This window comes from Lemur catta, chromosome 14 (assembly GCF_020740605.2).
Source record: "Lemur catta isolate mLemCat1 chromosome 14, mLemCat1.pri, whole genome shotgun sequence".
Lineage (NCBI taxonomy): Eukaryota > Metazoa > Chordata > Mammalia > Primates > Lemuridae > Lemur > Lemur catta.
Window position 1 is genome coordinate 45,072,317 of NC_059141.1, and position 27,760 is coordinate 45,100,076.

Genomic DNA, 27,760 nt, shown 5'->3' on the forward strand with positions numbered 1-27,760 from the left:
CAGAATAAACAAAAGAAGAAAAGTGGTAGGAAGCATTCAGTATTCAAAATGTTATTAATACATGTAAATCTGTCTGATGTACCATGAGTTCACTTATTCCACTAAGATTTAGTCTCTCTCATAAAAGTGAATGCAATAAAATTCTAAAATTAGGAAAACCATGGGCATATATGGGCTTCAGTCATTTATTCAGACTATGAAATTTTGACTCAGGATAGTTTGTTTTTAGTTGTAAATAATAAGTATTAACAAAGCAAGATTAATAAAATTTTATAATGCTTAAAGTAGCAATATATTGAAGAGAAATGTATGTTCAAGAAATGTTTTTAAATATTTTTTCTGCTCTTATTAGTCCTTATATTTTTCTCTTTCCTTCTATCCACAAATAGAGTTTCTAATAGGAAAGAGTTCTTCATGTTCCAAGAAACAGAGTATGAAATTAGTGAATAACAGTAAGCACAAGAAAGCAGCCCAATAAAGTTTTCCTCTGAGTATATAAGCAAGAAATAACATAGAATAATAGTTGCAAAGTCAAAAAGAAATATATTTTTCCCCAAAGGGAAATAAATATGTATTGTGAAGTTGAGTATAATATAAAAGCTGCAAAGTAATATTATACCCCAGCCAGAAATATTAATTGAATGTCTCAATGCACATTTATTAATGAAACTAACAGATTTTTTAATTAAAGCTAAGCATAAGGTAACTGTAATAATGTAGCTGCTGCATAGAAAAATTGAAATAGAAGAAATCTAAGGGAAAGAAACCAAATTGTTTATGAACAAGTCTTTAGCATTCTACTAAATGCTATTTTTCTTTCAATTTTAAATAGAATGTTAGAATATATTGTTCACACAGAAAAACTAATATAATAAAATTTTGAAACCTGTTAATACTTGAAGAGCAAAAATAAAGATACAACTGATAGTCTCTCCTCTAAGATCTGGAGCAAGACAAGGATGCCCACTTTTACCACCTATATTCAACATAATACTGAAAGTCCTTGCCAGAGTAATTAAGAAATACAAAGAAATGAAGGGCATCTATGTTAGAGAAAAGGAAGTCAAATTGTCTCTATTCAGATGACATGATATTGTATTTAGAAAAAAACTAAAGACTCCACAAAAAAACTGTTAGAACTGATAAACAAATTCAGTAAAGCTACAGGATACAAAATCAACATACAAAAGTAAATAGATTTCTATATGCCAATAGTGAACAATCTGAAACAGGAATCAAGAATGCAATACCATTTACCTAGAAATAGCTACAAAAAAAAAAAAATACCTAGGAATAAATTAAACCAAGGAGGCAAAATACCTCTATGGGAAAACTGCAAAACACTGATGAAAAAAATTGAAGAGAACACAAAAAAATGAAAATGAAAAGATATCTCATATACATGGATTGGAAGAATTAATATTAAAATGTTCATACTACCTAAAGCAATCTAGCTATTCAATGCAATCCTTGTCAAAATACCAAGGACATTCTTCGCAGAAATAGAAAAAACATGGTAAAATTCATGTACAACCACAAAAGACCCAAAATAGACAAAGAAATCCTGAGCAAAAAAAAAATGGTACCAACAACAGCAACAAAAAACTTGAATTATCACAATGCTTGGCTTCAAAAGTATTACAAATCTATAGTAACTAAAACAGCATGATACTGGCATAAAAACAGACACATAGACCAATGAAACAGAATAGAGAACCCAGAAATAAATCCACATATTTGCAGCCAACTGATTTTTGACACAGGTTCCAAGAACACACATTGAAACAATTCCAAGAACAATCTCTTCAATAAATGGTGCTGTGAAAATTGGGTATCTATATGCAGAAGAATGAAACTAGACCTCTATCTTCTACCATATACAAAAATCAACTCCCCCCCAAAAAAAGATGCAAATGTAAGATCCAAAACTATAAAACTACTGGAAGAAAATATAGGGGAAATGCTTCAGGATATTGGCCTAGGCAAAGATTTTATTAATAAGACCTCAAAAACATAGACAACAAAAGCAAAATAGACAGATCAGATTATATCAGAATAAAAAGCTTCTGCACAGCGAAGGAAATAATCAACAAAAAAGAGACAATCTATAGAATGGTAGAGAATATTTACAAATTATCCATCTGACAAAAGATTAATATCCATAATATATAAGGAACTCAAACAATTCAACAGCAAAAATAACACATGATCTGATTAAAAAATGGGCAAATGATCAAAATAGCTCTCAAAAGAAGACATACAAATGGCCAACAGGTATACATAAAAAAAAGCTCTGCATCACTAATCATCAGGTAAATGCAAATCAAAACAACGAGATATCATCTCACCCCAGTTAAAATGGTTATAACCAAAGAGCAAAAATAACAAACATGGGTAAGGATACAGAGAAAGGGGAACTCTTACACATGGTTGGTAGGAGTGTAAATTAGTACAGATAATATGGAAAACACTATGGATGTTCCTTATAAAACTAAAAATAGAACTACTATATGATCCAGCAAGCCCACTGCTAGATATGTATCGAAAAGAAAGGATATCAGTTTGTTGAAAAGACATGTACACTCCAATGTTATAGCAGCACTGTTCATAATAACCAAGGCATGGAATCAATCTGTGTCCACCAATGGAAGAAAGGATTAAAAATGTGACATATATACACATTGATTATTTAAGCATCAAAAAGAATGAAATTCTATCATTTGCAACAACATGGATGAGCCTGGAGGACATTAAGTTGGATGAAATAAGCCAGGCACAGAAAGACAAAAACTACATGTTTGCAGTCACATGTGGGTGGTAAAAAAGCTGATCTCATAGAATTCGAGAGTAGAATAGTGGTTACTAGAGGCTGGGAAAGGCAGTGGGGAGGGAAGATAAAAAGTTGGTTAATGGGTACAGAAATAGATTTAGATAAGAAAAATAGGTTCTAGTGTTCTATAACATAGTAGAGTGACTATAGTTAACAATAATTTATTATATATTTCAAAATGCTAGATGAAAGGATTTAGAATGTTTTCCAAACAAAGAAATGATAAATATTTGAGCTGATGGATATGGCAATGATTCTGATTTGGTCAATACATATTATACATGTATAGAAATATCACATGTATCCCAATATATGTACAATTATTATGTTAATTAAAATAAAAAATTAAAAAGATATAAATAGAAAACAAAGAAATCTAAGTATTAACAACAAAAAATCTCAGTTTTGTTATTACAACCAATTAAAGTAAATTGAATATATTTGAAACTGAAAAAGCTATTTAAAATAATTTAAGTATATTTAAAGCTAAAAATTCACCCTAAGAAATAATTAAACTTCCTTAGAATTAATTGTCCACTGCTTGTGTACTAATAATGTTATAAAGTAAAAAATAATTCAACTATAAATTAGGAAAAAATGATCTAATAGAGTAAAAACCCAACTTGGCTCTAATCAATATTCCAATGGCAACGAACAATTAGTATGTACTTTCACTGGGTCCATTTGTAAATAACTCACCTGGTTAGCAATCTGCCGAGCCAGGACATCCATCCTTGATCCTGATTCTGATATCAATTTAGCTGCATAGATCACATCAGTTGTATGTTTTAGTGGTCCTTTGCCCCTGAAATAAAAGAATACATGTTAGTCATAGTATTTCATGAAAAAAAAAATCTCTATCTATACCTATGTATCTGTATATATTCACATATATAAAAGATTTGCACCCCAAAGTACTGGCTACTGGTGTGACATACTTTAGTTTTGAACAGGCCCCAATTAGACTCCAGTATTAAATGAAGAAATTTTTTTTAAAAAATTGCAGATCTATTGTGTTAAGATTCAGGAAATACCACAAAGAAGATAAACTCTTTTTGATCTTCATTCCCAGCTGTTTATTATAATAAAACTCAGTATAGAGGTACTCTTGGTGAATCTAGATAACTCAAGGCAAAGGTACTGATTCTAGGGGAAAACATAACTTTTGGACATTGTATACATCCACCAGTGCATTTTGATCAGCAGGGCTACTTTCAATATTCCTTTTTTTTTTTTTTTTGAAGTTACCAGTTTTTTTTTTTTTTAATTTATTGGTTTGTGATATTTGTACATTTTATGGGTCCCATGTAGTATTTTGTTATGTGGATAGAATGTGTAATGATCAATTCAGGGTACCCATCATATTGAGTATCATTTCTATAATACATGTTGGGAACATTTCAAGTTGTCTCTTCTAGTTACTATAAAAGATATTAAATACAAATATTGTTGCTAACTATAGTCACCCTAGTCTGCTTTCAAGTATTAGAACTTATTCCTTCTATCCAAATGTGTGTTTATAGCCATTAACCAAGCTCTCTTTATCCCCCACCCACTCCACACACACATACCCTTTCCAGCTTCGGGCAACTACCACTTTATCCGCATAAGATCCACTTTTCTATTAATAGCTCTCACACATAAGTGAGAACATGAGATATTTGTCTTTCTGTGTTTGGTTTATTTAATGTAAAATAATGAGTTCCAGTTCTATCCATGTTGCTGCCAATGATAGGATTTCATTCTTTTTTATGGCTGAGCAGTATTTCATTGTGTCTATATACTACATTTTCTTTATATTTTCGTCCGTCGAAAGACATTTAGGTTGACTTTATACCTTTGCTATTGTGAATAGTATTGCAATAAATGTGAATACTTAGGTATCCCTTTGGTACACTGATTTCCTTTCCTTTGGAAAATACCCAGCAGGAGGATTGCTGGATTATATGCTAGTTCTATTTTTAGTTTTTTGAGAATTTTCCATACTGTCTTCCGTAGTGGCTGTACTAATTTACATTCCCCAACAAACAGTGCATGAGTTCCCTTTTCTCTGCATCCTTGCCAGCATCTGTCTTTTTCTTTTATTTTTATTTTATTTTAATTAATTAATTAATTTATATTTCAGAATATTATGGGGGTACAAACATTTTGGTTACATATATGCCTTTGCCTTGCCCAAGCCAGAGCTACAAACGTGCCCATCCCCCATCCGGTGTGTTCTGTACCCATTAGTTGTAAGTTTACCCATCCCCACCACACGCCTCCCACCCACCCAGCACCCGATGAACATTCCTTCCATGTGAGCACCTTAAGTATTTCTCAGTTAGTGCCAATTTGATGGCAAGTACATGCGATGCTTGTTTTTCTATTCTTGTGATACTTCACTTGGAAGGATGGGCTCTAGCTCCATCCAGGATAATATAAGAGCAATTCTGACTCAGATAAGATAGTATCTCACTGTGGTTTTGATTTGCATTCCTGATTATTAGTGATGCTAGATATTTTTTATATAACTGTTGGCCATTGGGGATTGCAAGCTAACAGTGGCTAATCCATATACACAGCTTGATTAGGCAAGAAAACATTCAGTTGAGGTACAGAGTCATGTACGGGGTACCTTTTGTATAATCTTATTATGTCTTTTATCTTGTTTGCCTACACCTCAGTTCTGGCAATTCAACACCATTATTTGGACGTGAGAGAAGGGGAAAAAAAGGATGGGAAGTCCAAATTCAGAGAGCCCCAGAAAGTCAGTGAGGACTATGAGCACACACCATTCATGTATTCTTCCTTACATGGTTGATTTTTGTCCCTCTCTGTTCTCCCTGAATCTGTTTACTTGCTGTTGAGCAGTTTCCCTTTTTCTGTACTCAAAGTAAAAGGTGGTATATCATAGTAGTTGAGTATGAATGCAGAGTCATACTATGCTGGACTATTTTCCCAGAACAGACCACTTCTTACTATTTATGCAAATCAAACTAGACAAATCATTTTATGCCTCCGGTTCCTCAGTGGTAACGGTAGCACTCACCACTTAGAGTCATTCTAAGAATTACATGAGTTAATTTCTGCAAAGTGCTCACAATATTGCTTTAAACAAAGTAAGCATTCAAAAATATAAGTTGTTGTTATTATTGTTGTTACTTTAATACAATTTTCATTTCTAATCCCATGGAATAAAAGTTGGATTGATTTCAGGATTTTGCAAGGTAGGTAAAAAGAAAGAAGTACACTTTGTATGTTTTTGGATCAACTTTCCATTTGTTCCTTGAGTGACTGAATATTTTGGTACAAGAGCAGCATTTATGCAGAGTAAAATGGATATTGCCTTTGACACATTACTGTGAAAGGGTAGTCAAACACCCCCCTATCTAAATCTTTTTACTGGGAGCTCTACTCTAAAGATGTGCAGCTGGACTGGGATATGATAAGGATATATTTTCTATCTCCTCTTTCCTAAGAAGATAGATGATTACCTGAATGAAAGTAGGTGTTCCATCCACTTAAAACCACTCCTCTCCTTATCTCCTAACCCTCTACTGAGAATCATCACCCCGACTGTCAGAGTTTTAATTATTGGATTTCTGTTCCTTGTCTCTAGCAGAGAATAGGACGCTGAAAGAACAGCTCACTAAAGAAATGGTTTTGATGTTTCAGGGGGAGGAGGAAAATTAAGGAAGGTGGGAGAGAGGAATAAGCTAGTCAGGGTGTAAAAAGAAAGATTCTGTGAGGACAAGATACAGTGGAGTTAGAAGAGAATGGGGTGAAAACAATCTGTCCCTGTCTTATTTCTACCTTAGACTGACCTTGAGGGTAGACACCTTAATGTTAAATCTGATAAGATGTGTTGTTAGAGGAAAATCTTTGTTCACTAAGAAGAATAGCACTATGTGGTGATAAAAGACAGAGGGGATTCATACAAAGCTAAATGATCAGAGAACTCTGCATTGGAAAAACTGAACACGAAAATGCTTGTGCTCTGTATGCCAAGAAGGTACTTTCATTGCTCTTTTTCCATGGTGGCTCTTAAAATCATTATAAGCCAGTTTTCCAGTATAAATGAAACAGCAAGGCTAACACAATGAAATCCTGGCCTCATGGATGGTTATTATCATACTTTTCCTCTGAATCTGCTGACAAAGATTGCTTTGTAATAAAAAAAATCAACATTAATCATTACACTATTTGAGTTGCTCTTATCAAATTTACTTTACACGTCAGACTGGACTAGATGGTATGTACACGGTTATGTTCAAGAAAGGCATTGCATTTCATTATTTTGATGCATCTCCAGAGAAAGTTAAAACTTAAATAAAGCTGTCTAAGCTCCCAAAAGGCAATGAATCAATTTTCAAGGTCTTAAACAATAGACAAAGGTTATTTCTAAGGAGAACAGCTAAGGTGCTCACAGCTTAGACAATAGAGAGTTATATCTAAGGAATGCAGCTAAAGTACTCTTCCCCTCAAAACAATATCTCTCCCTATAAAAAAAATCCCTGGGCTAACGAAGGGACATTACCTCTAGCTTTAAATGCACACCTTTTACAAGACCACTACCTTAAACACATGTAGAACTTAAAAGTGATGGTAATACCCTAAGACAGACAACAATTATTCTCTTCCCCATGTTCTTAATTAAATGTATTGCCTGGCAAGCTTCCTACTGAGTGCCAAAAATAGATGCACATTTTATAAATGATTCCGTATCATGCCAAGCTTCCAGAGAATGCTACAATTACCGAAACCATGATAAATTTTTAAAATTTTCAGCCTGAAATGTGCTATGTAATGAAGTCCTTTTAAATTGGGAAATATATTCAAAGGTTGTTCGCTGCCTTCATTTTCAAATAGGTTCCCAGGATCTCCTGTCAGCAAATGGTATCTTAAATCTTGAATTGGATCCTACAGAGGAAGGTACACACAGAGTAGGAAGGGGTAGATATGGGAAATATTTTAAAGAAATCAGAGGCCAGAAATCTTTAATAAACAGTTATAATAATAATATATCTTTCTTAAAAAAAAAAAAAAAGGGCAGACCAAGCTCTGAATTACAGAGCCTGCCAAATGACATCTATGTGAGGTAATGCATATGTTAATTAGCCATTCCACAATTTACATATATTTCAAAACATCATGCTGTGCACAACAAATATATATAATTTTATGCCAATTTAAAGAAATAAAATGTAATATAAATAAATTTTTAAAAATATAGGTTAGAGGGAAAGGCTGCAATAGCACAGTGATGGTGATGCTATTATTGGCTTACGATAAACCTGCCAGCCATTTCTCACACTGCCCCATCCTTGACTCTCATTCCTTTCCCTGAACTCATCCCATATCTGGCATTTGGCCTCCTCTCCTTTCTCTTTTGATTTGCATGAGAAATAAGAAGATGGTTCAGATTAGTAACAGTTCAATTAACTAGGGCTCTGGTTTAAAAACAAAAAAATACCAAATGTTTTCAGACTTATTTTGTCTTTTTAGGGACAGAGAATATCTATGAAGTCATTTGGTAGTTTTCTACTACTGATTAAAAACAAAACAGAAAGCTTAATTATATCATTTACATTTTATAGTCCCTAAATCTTTGATAACATAATATCATTCTCCTTTTCAAGACTAAAAACCTTCCCCTAAATCCCCTTTTCTATTGATATTTATATAGAATAAGTCCCAGGACATTGTGGTTCACTTAATAGGCGAAAACAATAATGCCACATATTTTCTTCCATAATAATAATTAACACATTTAGCATTTTCTACATGCTAGGCACTATTCCATACATAATTTTATCAGAATCATAATTCTATAAATTTGGTATTATTGTCCTTATTTTGAAGGTGAGGAAGCTGAGAGAAGTTAAATATATCCTGACCCAGTTATGCAGTTAGTAAGCATTGGAGATAGGATTTGAACTCAAACAATCTTGCTACAGAATCTGCTTTTAATAACTATGCTATGCTGCTCCCCATAAAACACACTAAGTTTTAAAATATTAAAAGATCTTCTTAGATATTGATGGGCATTACGATGAATGCACAGAGAGCAAAGACTGGGGTTAGATTTGGGTAATGGGTAGTTAGGATGTTAAATAACAGAGACTTGCTCACACACAACAGCCTTGAGGAATTTAACCTAAATCTGTGTCCCAGTAAAATAAAAACTATGCTACACTACATAGAATTTTAGGGTCATGGCAAATGGTTGAAATGGCCCCAGTATCTTTTAGTCCTGGGGGTTCTTTCTTGAGATATTATTACTTTTTTTGTCTCTTATGCCCATTATATTTCCTCCCACTCCCCCTCCCTGGATTCTAAACACTATATCCTATCTCAGCCAATACGTGTGCCATGCTAGATGGGAGACTGCACTTTGGTGTTTATTTATAATATAATGAATGAAACTTTTATCTGAGAGTCTTAGCTTTAGGCATAGTTATTTATTTATTTCTAACATTCAAATTTAGTGCTGCAATAAAGTAGATTGAAAGGAGTAGAGACTTGGGAAGGCATTTTGTCTGCATCTCAGTACCAATACTTATTAGCCAAGTAGACTTTTCTGGTCTGGGTTTATTTTCTTTACATTAAAATAATGATTGTGATATTTGTCACATAGTAAGGAACATAAAATCAAATGTTTTACACATATTTGGTATATAATGGGTGCTCATCAAATGTGATTTTTTTCCCTTCTTCTTTTACAAATAATATTTTGTAAAAATTTACCTTTTGATTTTTTTATTTAAAAATTACAGTACTTGCCAGATAATATCAGCTGAATTGATGACTCTCACACCTGCTTACAGTATTATTCTGCAAAGCCATGACTATAATATCATTTTACTAAGACAAAAAGTATATAAAATATATACAAACATAAATCCTGTTTGTGCATGTGTATATGTAGTTGCTATATTTTAAGGTTGTTCTTTAACTCCTAATACAGTTTATTTACATTTAGGGACAGATTTTTGTGGTAGTATAACTTCCTAGGATTAATGATTTAGCTCTACAAAGGTACTATCAGAATTCCCTTACTTGTAATTCCATTTCAGATACACACACAAAAAAGTAATTATCATGGAAGCAACCATAAATGATGAGATGAAGAGACATACCAGACTCAAGCAAGGACATACTGTTCTTCTACTAGTCAAACATGAAATTTTAATTAGGAAACTTTGTCCCTCTGGATGTTACTTTCTCTTGTAAAGTGTCATTCTCAAGTTTTGAGGACCCTATAAAAGTCCTTGGAAAATCAGCTAGTGAATAATCAGCTCACAATCATCTTGAGTAATTAGTATCCTGAGGAACCTTTGGGATTCCAGTCTGAAAAAGGTGTTGTTCCATGAAAGGGGGAAAGTATTTGAGCACTATATGTGTATATGTGTGTGTGTGTGTGTGTGTGTGTGTGTGTGTGTGTGTACGTATGTATGGGTACATACACACACATATAAAAATAAATATATTTCTCATTTCTGCTCTTCTTATTCTGTATTATTCAGAGTAGCCTAACTGCTATAACAACATCAAAACATCTCAGTGGTGTAACATAATAAAGTTTATTTCTCTCTCACATATAGTAGAGGTGGATTGTGAGGTGGTGGGTTGTGTACCGCATACTTGTATCAGAATCCAGGTACCATCTATCTGTAAGAACTCGCGTCCCCTAAGGCTTCAGAGCCCTCTGTTCGATCCGTTGCATGTGGACATCCAACACCAGAAAAGAATGAGAATAAAGGATATCATAAGAGGCCTTAGGGGTCAAGATAGAAGTTGGCACACATCACACCCACTCACATTCTATTTGGGCCCAGAAAGCAAAGAAAACAGGATTTTGTGAACGCATACCATTGCCTCTGCCCATGTTCCCAGCGGTGCTAAAATCATACATATATATATATATAAATATATATATATATATATATATATATATATATTATTTTTTTTTCTTTCATTTCAGGAACACAAGGCTAGAATTTGTGAAAGGAAATTTGGGTGTCACAAAGTAAACAGGAAAAATTGGAAAAGAATTAAGCTGAAATTATAAGACATATACTCTGCCTGGGCCCAAGACCAATTTTATTTCTTATTTTGAAATTATCATAATGTAGATGATCTCTTATTAAAAATAAAAATCACAAAAGTACTTTGTGCATGATAATGATAGTCTTTCACATTCAATGTTGCATTTGTTTATGAAACAAGGACAGGACTTATTTCAGAGATATTTTGGAGGATCAGCCAGGGAGAATACTTTGTTATTATCATTGCTGTTGGTGCTGCTATTTAACTGCTGTGGCTGTTGTTGGTGGGGTGTGTGTGTGTGTGTGTATGGAGAGAGTAGGGATTCCCTTCCTCAAATTCACAAACTAGTTTTCTAGAAAGATCCAAGACATAAATCTTTTCTTCTGTTTTTCAGCCTTCAAATTCCCCAATTTACTCTTTACTTGTCAGTGATGTATCAAATCCTAGATGGGCTATAGAATTTAGAGGAGGATTTCATGGAGGGCCAAAAAAATTCAACACATAGGTTGAAGGAAGCAAAAGTAGAATTAGAATGAAGAATTTCTTTAGCAAAGTTTGTCTGAGTTTGTCTTTTGAGTTGTGGACAAAATAGAGGACACCTAGCTGGTTATGTTGATTTTATCTATAGTAAAACGGACTACCTTTCCTGGGCCTTTCTAAATGTGCGTATTTTATTATTTTTCTTTGTAACTTTGTACTGAAAACATACATACTTACAAACTTTATTGCATTATCATATGCTTACTATGTTCCAGGCATTGTTACAATTGCTTACTTTTCTCAATCATATGTCTAGCACTGATGCCTAGAGTTATGCAACTTTTGTAGTGCACAAATTTAAAAGTTGCTGTTCACATCATGGATATTTCCATAATTGTGCACATGCTATCCTGGGCTGCCTTAAATGTCCATCCTGCTCCTAAAATGTATTATCTTTGTCTTGTAAGCAAGAAAACAGAATCTTGGGAGCTCAAAGCTTCTTAACTTTTCTCCAACATATATGAATACAGGTCCGTTTAAATTGAATAGCAAGGAGTTTAAGTCATTAGTACTTTTGGAGCAAATTAAAAGTAAATCACACGGTGAAAGCATCATCATGTGTTTTCTGTCAAGGTGCTTCTTAAAAGACTGAAATTCAATGATTACCTCTGAATTAGTGGAATGTTTCATATATTGCAAAGAAATGTATAGGAACAAGAGATTCCTAGCTGTTATTTGGAGTGGGTCCTATTAAAGCATCATTTTCTGTCTCTCTGAATCAATCTCAATAACCTCTTCTTTGGTTGAATTTCTTTTATAAGGAATCTGGCATTTGTATCTTTTCCTTTTCTTTTTTTTCCCACATTTTACTTGGGTCTGAAATAGACATTAATATATCTAGGGGGGAAATGTCACAATTATTTTTCTCCCCCAGTTGGACTTTTGGTTCATAGATACATGTAGCCTAGTTGTGAGGGCCAAATATTGAGCATCAGAAGTTTTCTAAAACCAAAAATGAATCCATTAATATTGAGAACCTTAGCACTAGTGAAAATTGTAGTTTCCAGATAGCAGTTTTTTCTAGTAACTTTAGCCTATTTTGACTGATTAAATAAATTGTTTTAATAACACATCTAAAGATCATAGCCAGCTAAGAAACACTGCCATTCTCATTTGTTCTTCTGATGGCAAAGAAGTACTTGCATTGATCTAAAGGAAAAATGAGAGTTTGTAGTTGCATTTATTCTAATTTTTTTGAGACAGAGTCTTACTCTGTCACCCCAGGTATAGTGCAGTGGCATCATCATAGGTCACTGCATCCTCAAACTCCTGGACTCAAGTGATCCTCCTGCCTTAGTGTCCCAAGTAGCTGGAACTATAAGTACGTACCACCATGCTGGGCTAATTCTTCTATTTTTGGTAGAGACAGGGTCTTGCTCTTACTCAGGCTGGTCTCAAACTCCTGAGCTCAAGCAATCCTCCTGCTTCAGCCTCCAAGAGTGCTAGGATTACAGGCATGAGCCTCCAGGCCTGCCCACATTCATTCTAATTCTTACTGTTCCCTCTATAACCCATGACTGGCATCACTCTTGTATCAATTGTTTTCCTTATCCTTTTTCACGTAATCCTTATATTAGTTTCCTATTGCTTCTGTAATAAATTACCACCAACTCAGTGATTTAAAACAATATAAATATATTATTTTACATTTTTGGAGGAAAAATTACAAAATAAGTTTCACTAAGCTACAGTGGAGGTGTCAACAGGGCTGATTCCTTCTGGAGGCTCTTGGAGGAGAATCCATTCCGTTGCCATTTTTAGCTTCTAGTGACTGCCTATATTGACTTGTGGTTCCTTCTTCCATCTTCAAAGCACATCACTACAATACTGCTTCTGTCATCACATTGATGGCCTTCTCCTTTCTGTTCTCCTGTGCTCCCTCTTACAAGGAACTCTGTGATATCATTGGACCAACTCAGACAACCCAGATGATCTCCCATCTCAAGATCCTTAAGGTAATCATGCCTACAAAATTCCTTTGCCATATAAGGTACATTCACAGGTTTGGGGAATTAGGAGGTAGACATCTTGGAAAGTGATTATTTAGACCACTACAGTCCTCAAGAGTCACTACCAAGTACTCACAGCTGGCTCCTATGAGGAAGCTACTGGTTTGCCTAAACTTAAATCAAATCAGCTGGGACAAATTGACAGCGCTATGGTGGTTGTTCTCTGGATTGCTAGTTATTTTTTTAATATGACCTATATCATTTCAACTGCCAGTGAAAGGGTCTGCTTCTTGGTTCTTAGTTGTTTGCTTGCTACATGCACCTTTACTTATAATTCATACCAAAGAAGGTAGCCTGGGAAAATTTGGAGACTTGGGAAAATTAGAGTTACCAGGGGAGACACTTTATGTGTCTGGTGCTACTCTCCTTCCCTCATATACCACACGTAAATTTTAAACTGTCTTTTTCCTCTCCTGGCACTGTATCTTAAACACACACTCCCTGAAAGCACATCATACTCCAGCATGGGGAAAGAGGAAAAAGGAAACTTAATCTGGGACATGGGAAAAGTTTTTCAGGTGATTGTTATATGTACTCATTTCCACAGGCCTTGAAAACCCTAGAATATAGCACATTCAAAAACTATACTCACTGAACACTTAAAGCAGTCACTTAGGAATGACATTGGATTAATATTTAAAACCACTTAAAGGACATGAACAGGAGCTTTTCAAAAGAAGATAGACTAATGGCCAAGAAACACATGAAAAAATGTTCAACATCTCTAATCATCAGGGAAATGTAAATCAAAACCACAATGACATATCACTTAACTCTGGTGAGAATGGCTTTTATCAAAAGTCCAAAAATAACAAATGTTGGTGCAGATGCAGAGAGATAGGAAAACTCATCCACTGTTGGTGGGACTGTAAACTATTACTAGTACAACCTCTATAGAAAGGAATATGGAGATACCTCAAAGAGCTACAAGTAGAACTACCATTGGATCCAGCAATGTCACTGCTGGGTATCTACCCAAAGGAAAAAAAGACATTCTACAAAAAGAGACATATGCACACACAGTTATAGCAGCACAATTCACAATTGCAAAGATGTGAAAACAACTCAGGTTCCCAGCAATATATGAGTGGATTAAAAAAGTGTGGTGTATGTATATCATGGAGTAATACTCAGCCATAAGAGAAAAATGATGAACTACGTATTGTATTATCCTGGATAGAGCTGGAGCCCATTCTTCTAAACAAAGTATCACAAGAATGTAAAAACAAGCACCACATATACTCACCATTAAATTGGTACTAATTGAGCCACTAAAGTACACATGTGGAAGTAACATTCATAGGGCATTGGGCAGGTGGGAGGGGGAAGGAGGGGATGGGTAAATTCACACCTAATGGATGTGGTGCGCACTGTCTGGGGGAATGAACATGCTTGTTGGGTGGTGCAAAGGCAATTTATGTAACCAAAGCATTTGTATCCCCATAATATTCTGAAATTAAATAAATAAATAAAAAAGAATCCTCTTGGAAGCAATTGGTTATTGAAACTGCAAAATATGGGAAAAACTTCTCAGTGGTGACTCTCCTGATTCATATGAGTTGTGAGAATTGACAAGAAAAGACATTTTTATCTTCTCTTATACATAGGAAAGTTACCCCCACAATGCCCATCTCCCTACTCCCCACAAAAGGCTGTAACTCATTATTCATCGACACCTTTTCAGGACATAACGGGAAATCAACTCAGCACCAACATTTGAAAACAGGTCTTTTTTTTGCCTCGCACACATTACTTCTCTGAGTGCACACATTAATCAAAGCCAATGTACTGTAAATACAATCACACTCTCTGACTGTGGGAGTCCCTACTTTTCCTGTTGGCAGTGGCCTCAGCATTAATCATGTACACAATCTCTTACAGAGCCTGGGCACTTTTTTCCAGCTTCCCCTTAAGCCCCTGTGATATACTGGCTGCCCCTACTCCTCTAATATCAGACCAAATTTTATGGCTCAGAAAATAATTATTTTCAATTTAGGAGAATAATATAATTTAGCCATTATTATTTAGTATTTGACTTTCCAAAGCCTGCCAAGTCACTTATTCTGCACTGCACACAGTGTGGGTCCTGAGGTCCCCAAAACAACAAAAAAAACCCCACATAGCAGTGAAAGAGCTACTAACTTAGTCAAGACCTTAATCACGACTAATAGATTGGGTACAGGGTGGTTCAAGGGTCTGACTTACCACCAGTCTCAGGCCTTGTTGCTGAGATGACTAGAACTTGCCAACTGATCTTTGGCTTGTCCTCCCTCTCCTTGTCTAGTTGTGTATAACTACAATTTGTTAAATTTTAGGATGCTATAAATCCTACCACTTTCAATTGGCTTATTCAGATTGTCGATTTGAGACGCGTTGTTTATGCAGCTAGTTTTCATGTTTATGTATCATTTTTGCTGCTCTCAATTGCTTTGTATGCTTTATTGAATTATTATATTGTGCAGTGACCCAAAGTCGACTTTTTTGGAGTACGATTTTAAAATTTGAAATAATCGGCTCTAATTCAGGCACACACAATATTTTTTACAAATTTTCTCTTCATCAGGACTAATACTCAAATATTTTTCTAGTGCAATGTGAGACAACATACTTAATGCCTCCTCAATTAAAAGTTAAAGTGAAATCATTGTAACACAGTAGTTATCCAGTGTCATGCCTAGCTATGTGATCCTCCCTCTCATCTGTATGTGCCCTTGCCCTAAAACTTTCTTGCCTTGGGATAAAATAGATTCCCACCATACCTATATGTTTAGACTTGCTTTTATATTGGGTGGCTCGGTCTGGAGGGTCTTATGTTGGTATTAAACTGAACTATACTGAAAGGAATATAAACTAGGCTTAGATTTTTCTTCCTCCTCTATCCTTCATTTCCTTTCTTTCTTTTATTTATTTATTTTTTCCATTCTGAACTTTCTTGCTCTTTTTTGGAAGGGGCAGGTGCTGTGTCTCTGTCCCAGCAGTGTGTCTTGGGTCATGATGTCAGGATGTACTGGGCCACAGACCTCCTCAGCCCTTTTCTACTGGGGGATCTATTTCATCCAAGGTCTGCCAGTTCTCTTTCAGAAAATGGGCCTCATCCCCCTGAGACAGAGCCTCAAGCCTGTCCATACCTCCATCCCCTCCCCCCACCCCCCCACCTCCCCGAGTCAGCACCTTCAAGCATGACCATTCCCCAGACAATGCGCAACGCACTCATCATGTAGGCATACACCCCCCCAACCCACCCACCCCCGTCTCAGTCTGATATCCAATTGGTATCATTCCCTGATGTGCATTTAGGTGATGATCAGGGAAACCAACTTTCTGGTGAGTACATGTGATGCTTGTTTTTCCATTCTTTGGATACTTCACTTAATATAATGGGTTCCAACTCTCTCCAGGAGAACCAAAGAGATGTCACATCACCATTATTTCTTATAGCTGAGTAATACTCCATGGTATACATATACCACAGTTTAATAATCCATTCATGAATTGATGGGCATTTGGGTTGTTTCCACATCTCTGCAATTGTGAATTGTGCTACTATAAACATTCGGGTACAGGTGTCTTTGTTATAGAATGACTTTTGTTCTTGGACAATGTATACAACTTGAGCTTTTGTACCCCCATGATGAGCTGAAATAAAAAAAAAAAGAAAGAAAATGGGCCTCAGTGTTTTCCCAAAATTCTTCTGAAAACCTTAACGATGGCATTTGAGCATATTGAATGTGATCAAGAAGGCTGCCTTTCTCTCTTGCCTAGAACTCCTCCCCAAACTTCAGTTTCTTTTTTGAAAATGTTCTTTGAAACATGAAACACTAGGTCTCCAGTTCACTGGAGTATTTAGGAAGAAATGAACGGGAAATGAGAAAAACAATAGCCATGTGATAGGAAGATTACTCTGAATAAAATACAAATGCCTTTGGAGCTTTCAGGAGGAAGCTCAAAGAATTTATTTTGGTGGCTTACACTCTGGTGTTGAATAACTCCCTCCACCCTGATGGGAAAAAGTGGCGTTTTCCCAGGAGGCTGAAACCATTAAGATTGTGTGACTATTCCATGGGATCAGTTCCAAGAAGGCTAATATGTTTATGCCAGGAGCTGGCATCTCAAAGGCATCCCTCTTCACATTGAGCTTTTGGTTCTTTAAATAGCTAAACATTCGTAGTTTTAGCCAACTAGGTTGCTTTGGGGCTTTTATTCAGCCTCCTTTGTCCAGCAGAGTGAAATAATACATGCTTTACCTTCATCCTCTATATATGAATATTCATAAGTTAAAATGTACTATTGTGCTAATAAATTATGTATATTATAAAACATATACAGAAATATATATTTTAAAGGGATTAAGATGAAAGAAACTATTTTAAATATCTTGCTAATGATAATGTCATTAAAAAATTTCAAGATACAATATTCCCTTAGGAGAAATTAAAAATGAGTATTAGATGATGCAGATCCATATTTCAAGTAATTTTCTTGATAACTAATTTTACTGGCCTAGTTCTTGTCAGTTTTTATTAGATCATCATTGATTTTATTTTGTAATGTGGCTAGCCAACACCTCCTCCTTGGAATAAGAGAATTGTCAACTCTGACATCTTCTTCTCTTTCTTTGGGTGTCCCTTTTAATTATCCTCAATCCATGGTTTATTTTACTGAAAATTTTGAAACAATGGATCCCACTTAAGGAGGGTTTGCTTAGTTAAAACTAGACAGTATAATTCCTAAATCCAGGCACACATTAATTTGATAATGTTGAGAACTATTGAACAAATAAAGGTGCCCCAAACAACCTTTTCAGATTGTAGAGCTCTAGTCTGTGATATACACTAAAGAGAGTATCACTGCTAATCATATATTAAATCCTGCTCCACTCTCCAAAATAACATCTGATAGCCCCATTTTGGAGATTAATATTTAAAGGCACAGTTCAAATGTTATTTTTCCTAGCTGGTCCTTCCTGTTGCCCAAAACAGGAAATAAACCTTTGATTCCTCGGAACATATTCCTACCATTTTGCCTGTACCTTTCTTGAGATCATCACTCCTTTCTACCTTAGAGTTACGTACATGTCTTAGCTCTTGAGCAAGATGCTAAGCTTGTTGGGGGCATGGTCCATGGCTGATTCATGCTTCATTTTCCCAGAACAAATGGAGGCAGAGAACTCAGTGGAGAGACCAGCCATGGATTGACATATGATAGTTCTTCGAAATATAAGCAACTCAAGAGCTAAATTAATCAATTCCTTTACCCAAGTTGCAAATAAACTTCATAGTTTTGACTTTTATTTTGAATTTTTGGCTGTATTAGGTATTACCAAACAAAAGATTATTAGAAGGCATGTAAGAGAAAAGAGGGAAAGAAGAAAAGCTGTTCTTTTTTTTTTTTGAAGGTTCAAAATAAAAGTCAAATTCACAATCATCTTTGAATAACTAAAATTAGGCAGTGAATGATTATTCTAAAACATTTTTATTATACAATTTTTAATATGCATGTACCTTCAACATGCTATAATCATCTATAATATATCCTCCTTCTTTTCTAAATTAGTTCCAAATAGAAACTATGAATAACCATAAGGATATATTTTTATTGCTTCTCATTTTAGATGCTGGGTATTAGAGATGGAAGCATTATGTAAGTTAAAGAACAACTAAAAAGCAGTTTATTCCTGTGAGCACAGATGCTGTAGTAAAGACAACAGGAATTATTTTTAGAAGCTTTTTAGACCAACAAAGAACTAAAGGTGAAAGGGGAATTCAAATTGGAAACCAGAAAGCATTGTTGCAAATAATAATAATAATAAAAAGTCCAAGGAACAAAAGAACAGCTTAGTTTTGAACATAGCCATTATTTGGAAACGTGGCAAATACTTGACGGGCTGGGAATTATAGGTTCTGCTCTTTCTTCTGAGTGCACTGAGCTTGGGTATCGCTTACAGCAACCAGTTTTCTACATACTCAGATGGCTCTTAAGGATCACCAAAGTGAGATTAGTGATTTAATTTTCTTTTCAAAGGCTATGTTCAGATTATCATGCCAGATACATGATAACTAACTGTGGGAAAAGTGTACCAGGCCAGGCTTGTTGGAACTACAGAGGTTTTAGCTGTGCCAAATTGGACAAAAAGTAAGGTCATAGCAGTCAGGTCATAGGCACTGCTGTTTATACTGAGTATTCTTAAGGTCACTGTTACTAGAAGGTGGCCTCCTATTAGAGTTTGGCTCTTGAAAACCAGATTTCCTACCAACCACCTGGGAAGAGATTCTCAGTAAGCTTAAGCCTATGTTCTTGCTGCAGTTTTACTTTAACAATGAATAGGTGCATGGAACTCTGTCTCTGGCATTTGTACTCATCCAATTCTATGGCATGACACATCATCCTCACGAATCCCATGTTGATTTCAAACACACAATCCTACCTTATCCCTAGCTTCACCTAGTCTATTGCTTTGAAATGGATGAAGCCCCAATTTAGAGATCCCAGCCTACCCGTAGTCACCATGGGTACCACTCTCAAATCCCCACCAGATACAATTACTTCCTCTCTTGCTGGTCCTACTTGCCTTTCTCTTCTTCCCTCTTGACCACATATCCCTCCTGTAATCTCATCCTGTACATTTTATCTTCTCTTTCTCTTCCTTTTCTCTCTTCTTGTTTCTTTCTCTTTATTCTTTGCCTCTTCTCTTCCTCTTCTATTGATACCTTTTTCCCTCTGTTCTGCTGCTAGTTAAAACTGGAGACACTTGTTAGTCTTACTTATGGATTAAACAGATTGCTGACCCTTGCTTTCACAGAAGTTTTAATGTTACACGTAAGTTTTGGTTTTAATTGTATGGCATTTTACAAACTAATAAGGCACTTTCCCATAGACTATTTAATTTTAGATACGTATAGCAAGCCAGGAACATAGTAATGGTAGAGATTATTAGCCCCAATTACAATAGAAAGCACTGATGTTCATGTAAACCAGTGGCTTGATCAAGCTCACACAGAAATCGGCAGAATAGTGATCAATCAAACTCGGTAGTTCTGATTCTTTCTCTGTGCTTATACTATTTTAGGTTGCCAGTTTCTTTTATTCTCTTTGAGACCAAAAAACATAAAATAAAATAAACAATATACAGCACTTCTTCCTCCTGTCTTTAAACATAAAAGAGTCTAGTTTACTAAAACTCTTTGGGAATACCTATTTCACTTCCGTGAAGGGTTTAAATTAACCCATACATTTAAAAATCATGTTAATTTGTTATATGTGTGTGGCACTTTGCAATATGATTGATGGATACAAGAATAAGGCATGACCTCTGCTCTCTGCAACACAGAGTGACTGGTTGAAAATGTCACCCCATAGAAAGACCATTTGTGCAAAAACTGTCTTCTTTATTAGATCTTAAGCTTCATGAATACAAAAGTAGAAAAGTAATTCAGGTATCTATTTGTTTATTAATTTATTCCTTAGTTATTGTGCATTTTTACTATAGACCAGGATTTTTCCTAGGTATTTGTATCCATGAAGCTTGAAATCTAACAGAGAAGAGAGTAAAGTTATAAAACACATGAATACATAAACAAATAAATAGTAGTAAGATAGTTTCAGATGGTAATAGCAGTAAGATGAAAACTGGGTCATATGATAAAATACTTGGTTGGGGCAGGAAAGAATATTAGTTGAAGGAAAAATTGATGTCTATATCAAGTTTGGAACTGATAGAAGGTGTATAATAACAATCATTGAATATAAATAACAAAAAATACTGTTACATTTTAAAGTTTAATTGGAGTTACAAAAATCTGATCCACAGAGTGTTTCTACAGGAAATAATTTCTTTCTTCAATAAGTATTATAAACCATACATAATGATATTAAAGGATAAAACTAAGTAAAATGAGACAAGTAAATGAAAAACTGGATAATCAGAGTGGACATGAATCATGATACTTTGTAATCACAAATGCCTTTGAATTATATAATTATAGAAACTAATAGCTGAATGGGAACTTGATGGCCAATTAGTCTGAGCTCTCTCCACTGTGGAAATAATTTCTACAAATGCCATGACTAATGGCTATCTAATTTCTCATTGTATGTTTCCACATTGGGGCCCATGACACCATGGAATAGGTTTATTTTTGTTGGAATGATAGCTTTAAATGTCAGGTGTTTCTTTAAATTGAGCAAAAATTTGCTGAATTCCTCACATTGGTCCTAGGTCTGCCCTCTGGATTTACAGAGTATACATTTGCTACAAGAGTGAAGGGTTAGATTCAGATACTGGCATGGTTGTTAGAATACCTTTGTATTTTTTGACAAATACATTTTAGAATACTGAGAAAGAAAAAGGACATTAAAAAAAATACAATAAACAAGCAGAGCAAAAGGAAAAAAAATCCTTGTTTACATGAAAGTGGTAACTAATAAGATTGCTTTATTGGACACAAACAAGAGAAGAAGAGAATAAATAAGTGGAAAAAACAGCTGATATTACAGTCAAGATTTGGGCAGATCTAGAGAAGTACATGTGGTACAGTGTTCTTACCAAAATTCACCTCCACTACAAAGAGAAGGTGACATAAAATGTTGGAAGAACAAACTGAGCCCTTCTCAGATAATTACAGCAATAGGCAGCAGCTGACAGAGGGAGCAATGTTAAACTTACTTTTAACCAAGTTTCAATGAGGAACTAAAGTGTCAGAATTGACACTGTAAAACAGGTTGTGGAAGTCTGGTGGCTTCATGGAAAAGTGGTAATGGAATAAGGGAGAAGAGATGGAAACCCTAACTTTTGTATTTGAAGTTTTAGTTAGAACTAAATTTATAGTAAGACAAAATGTGATATTTAACACAGCACTAGATGTTTTGCCATTTAACCATGATTATGAATATAAATAAGTTAATGAAGGGAAACAGGTATATATTTCAAGGTCATAATCAATTTTGAAACATCTGTTACAGTTTATTTTGCATCATCTGAAAATATATATACGTGTGTATATGTGGACACACATAGATGTGTATGTGTGTGTGTGCATATATATGACTCCCTTCTCCATGAACAAGGTTTTATTTTCCTACAAACAACTTTCAGGCTCTGTTCAACCTTGTATACCACCCATAACATTTATGCCTTAGTTGCTTATTTTGATCATTCTTCCTGGATATTTCCACTTCTCATTTAACAATCAGTTCTATCTCTGCCAAAATTGTTGCTGTCAACACTAAGAACCCTTTTTTCTGATACCTTGGGAGTGGAGGTGAAGACAGTCTCCACTTACAGTGACTACTTAACCTCTCCAAAAATCAGTTTTATCATGTTTAAAAAGGATATAGTAATTATATTAATCTCCATCTTGCCCATTTCATGGAATAATTTCCAGAGTTAACAGACTAGTATAATGGAAGTATTTTCTTGACTTCAAATTCCTATAGAGATATATCGATGTTATTGAAAATCTGCATATGATTTGGCCTTACTTGAGACAAACACTTTAGTAATCTGACATAGTTATCTAGAAAATAGTCCTTTAAATACATACTTCCCTAAATATCATATAAATGTGCATAGGAAATTTTCCATATTTGAAGTTGTATTGCAAAAATATGCATATTTATACAATAAAATACCCACTTTGGCTCAACAAAAAGTGCCTGTGGATTACTGTGGCATTATAATCAGGAAATCAATAGCCCTGAAGAAGCCTGGCAGTAGCGTTACAGGAAGCTGTTTGGTATAAAGTTAGCATTCAAACATTTGTTCAATGAAGGACAGGCAGAATTTCATTTCTCCTCCCTTCTAATAACTTACTGTGGCAAAGGAGAGGCCAGTAAGATTTTTTTGGTAGACCTAACCTTTGCAAGAAAAAAAAGTTAGTCCTTGGGACTGCAAACTGGTACAACCTCTATGGAAAGTAATATGGAGATAGCTCAAAGAGCTAAAAGTAGAATTACCATTTGATACAGCAGTTCCACTAGTGGGCATCTACCCAAAGGAAAAAAAGACAATCTATAATAAAGACATCTGCACTTGAATGTTTATAGCAGCACAATTCACAATTGCAAAGATATGGAAACAACCCAAGTGCACATCAATATGTGAGTGGATTAATAAAATGTGGCATATGTATGCCATGGAATTCTACTCAGCCACAAAAAACAATGGTGAACTAACACCTCTTGTATTATCCTGAATGGAGCTGGAGCCCATTCTCCTAAGTGTCACAAGAATGGAAAAACAAGTACCACATGTACTGACAATCAGATTGGTACTAATTGATCAACACTATGTGCACATATGGAAGTAACATTCATTGGGTGTTGGGCAGGTTGAGGGGGAGGAGTGGATGGGTATATTCACACCTAATGGGTGCAGTGCACATTGTCTGGGGGATGGGCATGATTGTAGCTCTGACTTGGGTGGAACAAAGGCATTATATGTTACCTAAACGCTTGTACCCTGTAATATTCTGAAATAAAAAAATATATATATATTTTAAAAATGCCTTTTGTGGTCTCATATATATATAAAGCCACATAATGCATGTCTCTTTGCATATACTATGTATCTACGTAATTTTCATGAAATATGCTCTTTGAGGAAAGAGTATATTAGGTTAAAGAGTTTAGCACATTATATCAATCATAGTATTGAGTGGATTAGCATTCAACAAATACTTGTTTTGTCAAAAACTATAAATCTATGTAAGCTACATATACAAGTATCAGTTAAAATTATGTTTACTGGATATGAACTATCACAAATTTTAAAACAGAGTATACTAAATCATGTAATATATATGTGTATATATTTTATGCATACACCTATATACATAACCAACACACCAGTATTTTGCTAATGTACTTTTAACTGATAACTTCAAATGTTTGTACAATAGGCTTTGATTTCAATAAAAACCTTCTAGTTATTTAAAAAAATTGTCTGTTGAGAGATATTATTTCAGCAATTGAATGATTGTAAAACAAATAGGATAAAGGTCATGAAGTTTAATGTAGGTGCCACACTGTAGAGAAATAAGACCAAATTTTTTAGATTTAGATTTTGTGTTAGCTGTGTTCCTAGAACATCTGTTATGCTATTATGACAGGTGTTTATTAATATGGATGTCTAATCAAATCTCTTGGTTGCTAATAGCTTGGCAATTCATCGTCTAAATATTGTCAAAATCCTTGATTATATGTTGAAAACTGTGGATAATTGATTCAAAGCTGTTTTCTTTGACTAGATTAAAAACTAAAACCTGTCCAGAGCACTTTCCTTTAGAATATCAACATTTTTCTGAAATTTCTAAAATGTTTTAGTAGTGAGAACTTGTGAAGGAATAAAAGCCTTCTACAAACTTGGATTAAGCCTTCCCTATCCAAGTTTCTTTAGATCCTTCATTATACCAATGAGAATAATTTTTTTATTGCCATGGGCTATAAGTGAATGCAGAGAGGGGAAGTAACAAAATAGGACAGTTCTGCTATATATATAAAGAATGCCCTATAGAAAACAATTTTGGGTGCATGCAAGCTTAGATTTTTAAAATTAAATATTCATGATATTTTTTAATATGTTCTGAATAACAGAAGCCTATAAGAAGCAACTTAGTGGCCTTCAGAAATTTGGTTAAGTAGCTTCAATGGATGGCATTTACATCTTAGCCCCTGAGGTGGAATTTCCTTTTGAATATACAAAAGCATTAAACAAAACCCTAGGAAAATTCTCTGTTACTAGTATTAAATGAAAATCTTTAAAATTCTTGCATGTAATAATTATAGATTCTAAAAATTTCAAATTTGTTTCCTCTGGCACACTTTGGTTCTATCACTTCTATAAGAATGGTTTCCTTTTAGTAAGTGCTTTTAATAGTAGGATATGTGTCCGATTTCAGTACCATCCAATTACACTTTTGACAATAATGGACATGTTCTCTATGCTATCCAATATGATAACCACGAGAAACATGTAGCTATTGAAATAGGTTTGTACAATTAAGAAACTAAATTTTAAATTATATTTAACTTTAATTAATTTATACCTAATTAAAAAGCTACACTTGGCTAGGGGCTATTGTACAGACAGTGTAGGTCTGGATCATGCTATACAACTTTTTGATTTAATAAAATTTACTTTATTGGAGTTCAGAATAATGCTAAGTGACTTGTACAGACAGATAACTTTGTGCTAGAATTATTTGATTTTATCTAGGAGAATGAAAATAATATCAAAACATAATAGACTAATTATTTCTTTAGACATTGTTTGCTATGGTAAAAATGAAGCCACAATAGCAATGGTCATAATTTATTAGAGTGTGGATATATTCAGAATCTTTTCCACATGACATAGAACAGGAGTGACAAACTATGGTTTCCAAGCCAAGTTTAGGCCACCACCTGTTACTGCAAATAAAACTTTATTAGAACACAGCCACACTAATTCATTTATCTATTGCTATTGACTGCTTTTGTGCTACAACAGCAAAGTTAAGTAGTAGCAACTAAGACCGTATGGGCTCCGAAGCATAAAATATATACTGGCTCTCCATGGAAAAACTTTGCCAAACCCTGACCTAGATAAATGTTTACATGATAAATACTAGGGTATAGTCCCTCTTATAAAGAACTATACTCTTCTCAATTTATTCATCATATAAATTATATCATGTTATGTATACATACATTTATGTATAATGTTATATATGACATAATACATGCATATGTATAATATATATAGCATTTTATCAAGTGAGCCACATACACATAAAATTAAATATTTGGTAAATAAAACCCTATTTCCTTTAATCTAAATCATGGAAATTTGATGCATAATCATTTATAGCATCTACTTCAAGTATTAATAAAAAGGGTAAGCTAATATGTCTCCATCTAGAATTTTGATGATCAGAGAATATTAGAGCTACAGTGGAACATGAAAGTGCATTTTAAACTCATTTTAGAGACAATAGCTTAAGAAGTTGGGAGATGCCTAAGGACACAGAAATAATAACCAGTTAATCAATGCTCATTTATTGAGACACACCTATTGATATAACCGCCCACTTAGTATGTGTTATGCAGAATTCAGAAACAGTACTTAGGAGCCCAGGAGGAAAACCCTGTGGGTTGTCACAGTGGCTGTGCTATGTATAATGTAATCCCTCACCTCAATCCAACAGGGAAGACAGACTGTTCAGATTAGATTCCCTTCTTGGTTTCTGTAGTGTTTATATTTCATGCCATCAGTTGATATTAGAAGACAGAGAGGAGAATGGCATGCACAAGGGAACACTTACGTTCTATCACCTAATGACAGAAACATTTGGCAAAACTCACAGAAGATAGTCTACACCTGCCCAATTAAGCACTTGGCTTTTAGGACTCATTTTATTCACAATAATTTTGAGTTGTTCTGAAGACTGTTTCCAAAATAGAAATAACTTCGTTTGGATTACTAACCAAAGAGCAAGTGAGATTTCACTGGGATTCTGTTAAGGAATTCCACTCATTATCAGGAAAAATCCTTAAATTAAAATTTACTTTCTTACCTCAATTTAACTGGTCTTTTTCTTCTTATAGACAGGTGATATATCATAAAAAAGAGATGATTTTTATTCTCATCTAAAATACTTGATTATTATAAGTTTTAAGGTAAAATACAACAGCATTATTTTCATAAGAGACTTTCATTAAAATCATCATATAGATTTCTGGTATGTACTGAAGAAAGAAGTTCTAATTCAAATTAATGTATAATGACAGAAATGTGTATTTCAAATTATGCTTTGGTAGACCCTAGAACTTTTACCAGAATAGTTTCATTCATCAGATGCTTAAACAAAAATTAATTTCTCAATTTAGGACATTTCTCTCTCTTTTTTTTTTAGTCTAACAGTATACAACTTGGGTTTATGATACAATAAAATGTACAATATAATCTGAAATGCATAGATGCCTGGACTATGTTATCATTTTTTGAGCAATGTGTATAAATTTAAGCCTTTGGTTGGATTATGGAATGCAGAGGTACTCAAAAACAGAACCACCTTGTCATTACAATTACACTACATTGTGCAACCAGGAATATTCTAGAATACGCTTCTTGTACTTTTCTGAATCATTGTTCTTATTCCAGTGTGGTGTCTTATTAGTCCTATGAAATCAGTCAGATGGGGAATAAGGAGATAAAAAAGACTTGCCTTTATATTTTATTATTCAAAGTTAGCCCTGACCATACCACCTGATGGAAAGGTTCCAAATAAACCTCTAAATAGCAAAAGGGAGTACTATTAGTAGAAAGACTTAAAACATTTAATTTCTGTTGGAACAGATGACTAAAGCTCTCCAT

At 34.4% G+C, this 27,760-nt stretch overlaps 1 protein-coding gene across 1 annotated transcript in view; it reads right to left on the minus strand.

Moving 5' to 3' along the window:
• Window positions 1-27,760, minus strand: part of CTNNA3 (catenin alpha 3) — a 1,449,816-nt gene that overhangs the window by 47,817 nt on the left and 1,374,239 nt on the right. The window contains exon 16 of the mRNA XM_045568380.1: window positions 3,530-3,635. Coding sequence (XP_045424336.1) covers window positions 3,530-3,635 — 106 coding nt within the window. The remainder of the gene's footprint in view (window positions 1-3,529; window positions 3,636-27,760) is intronic.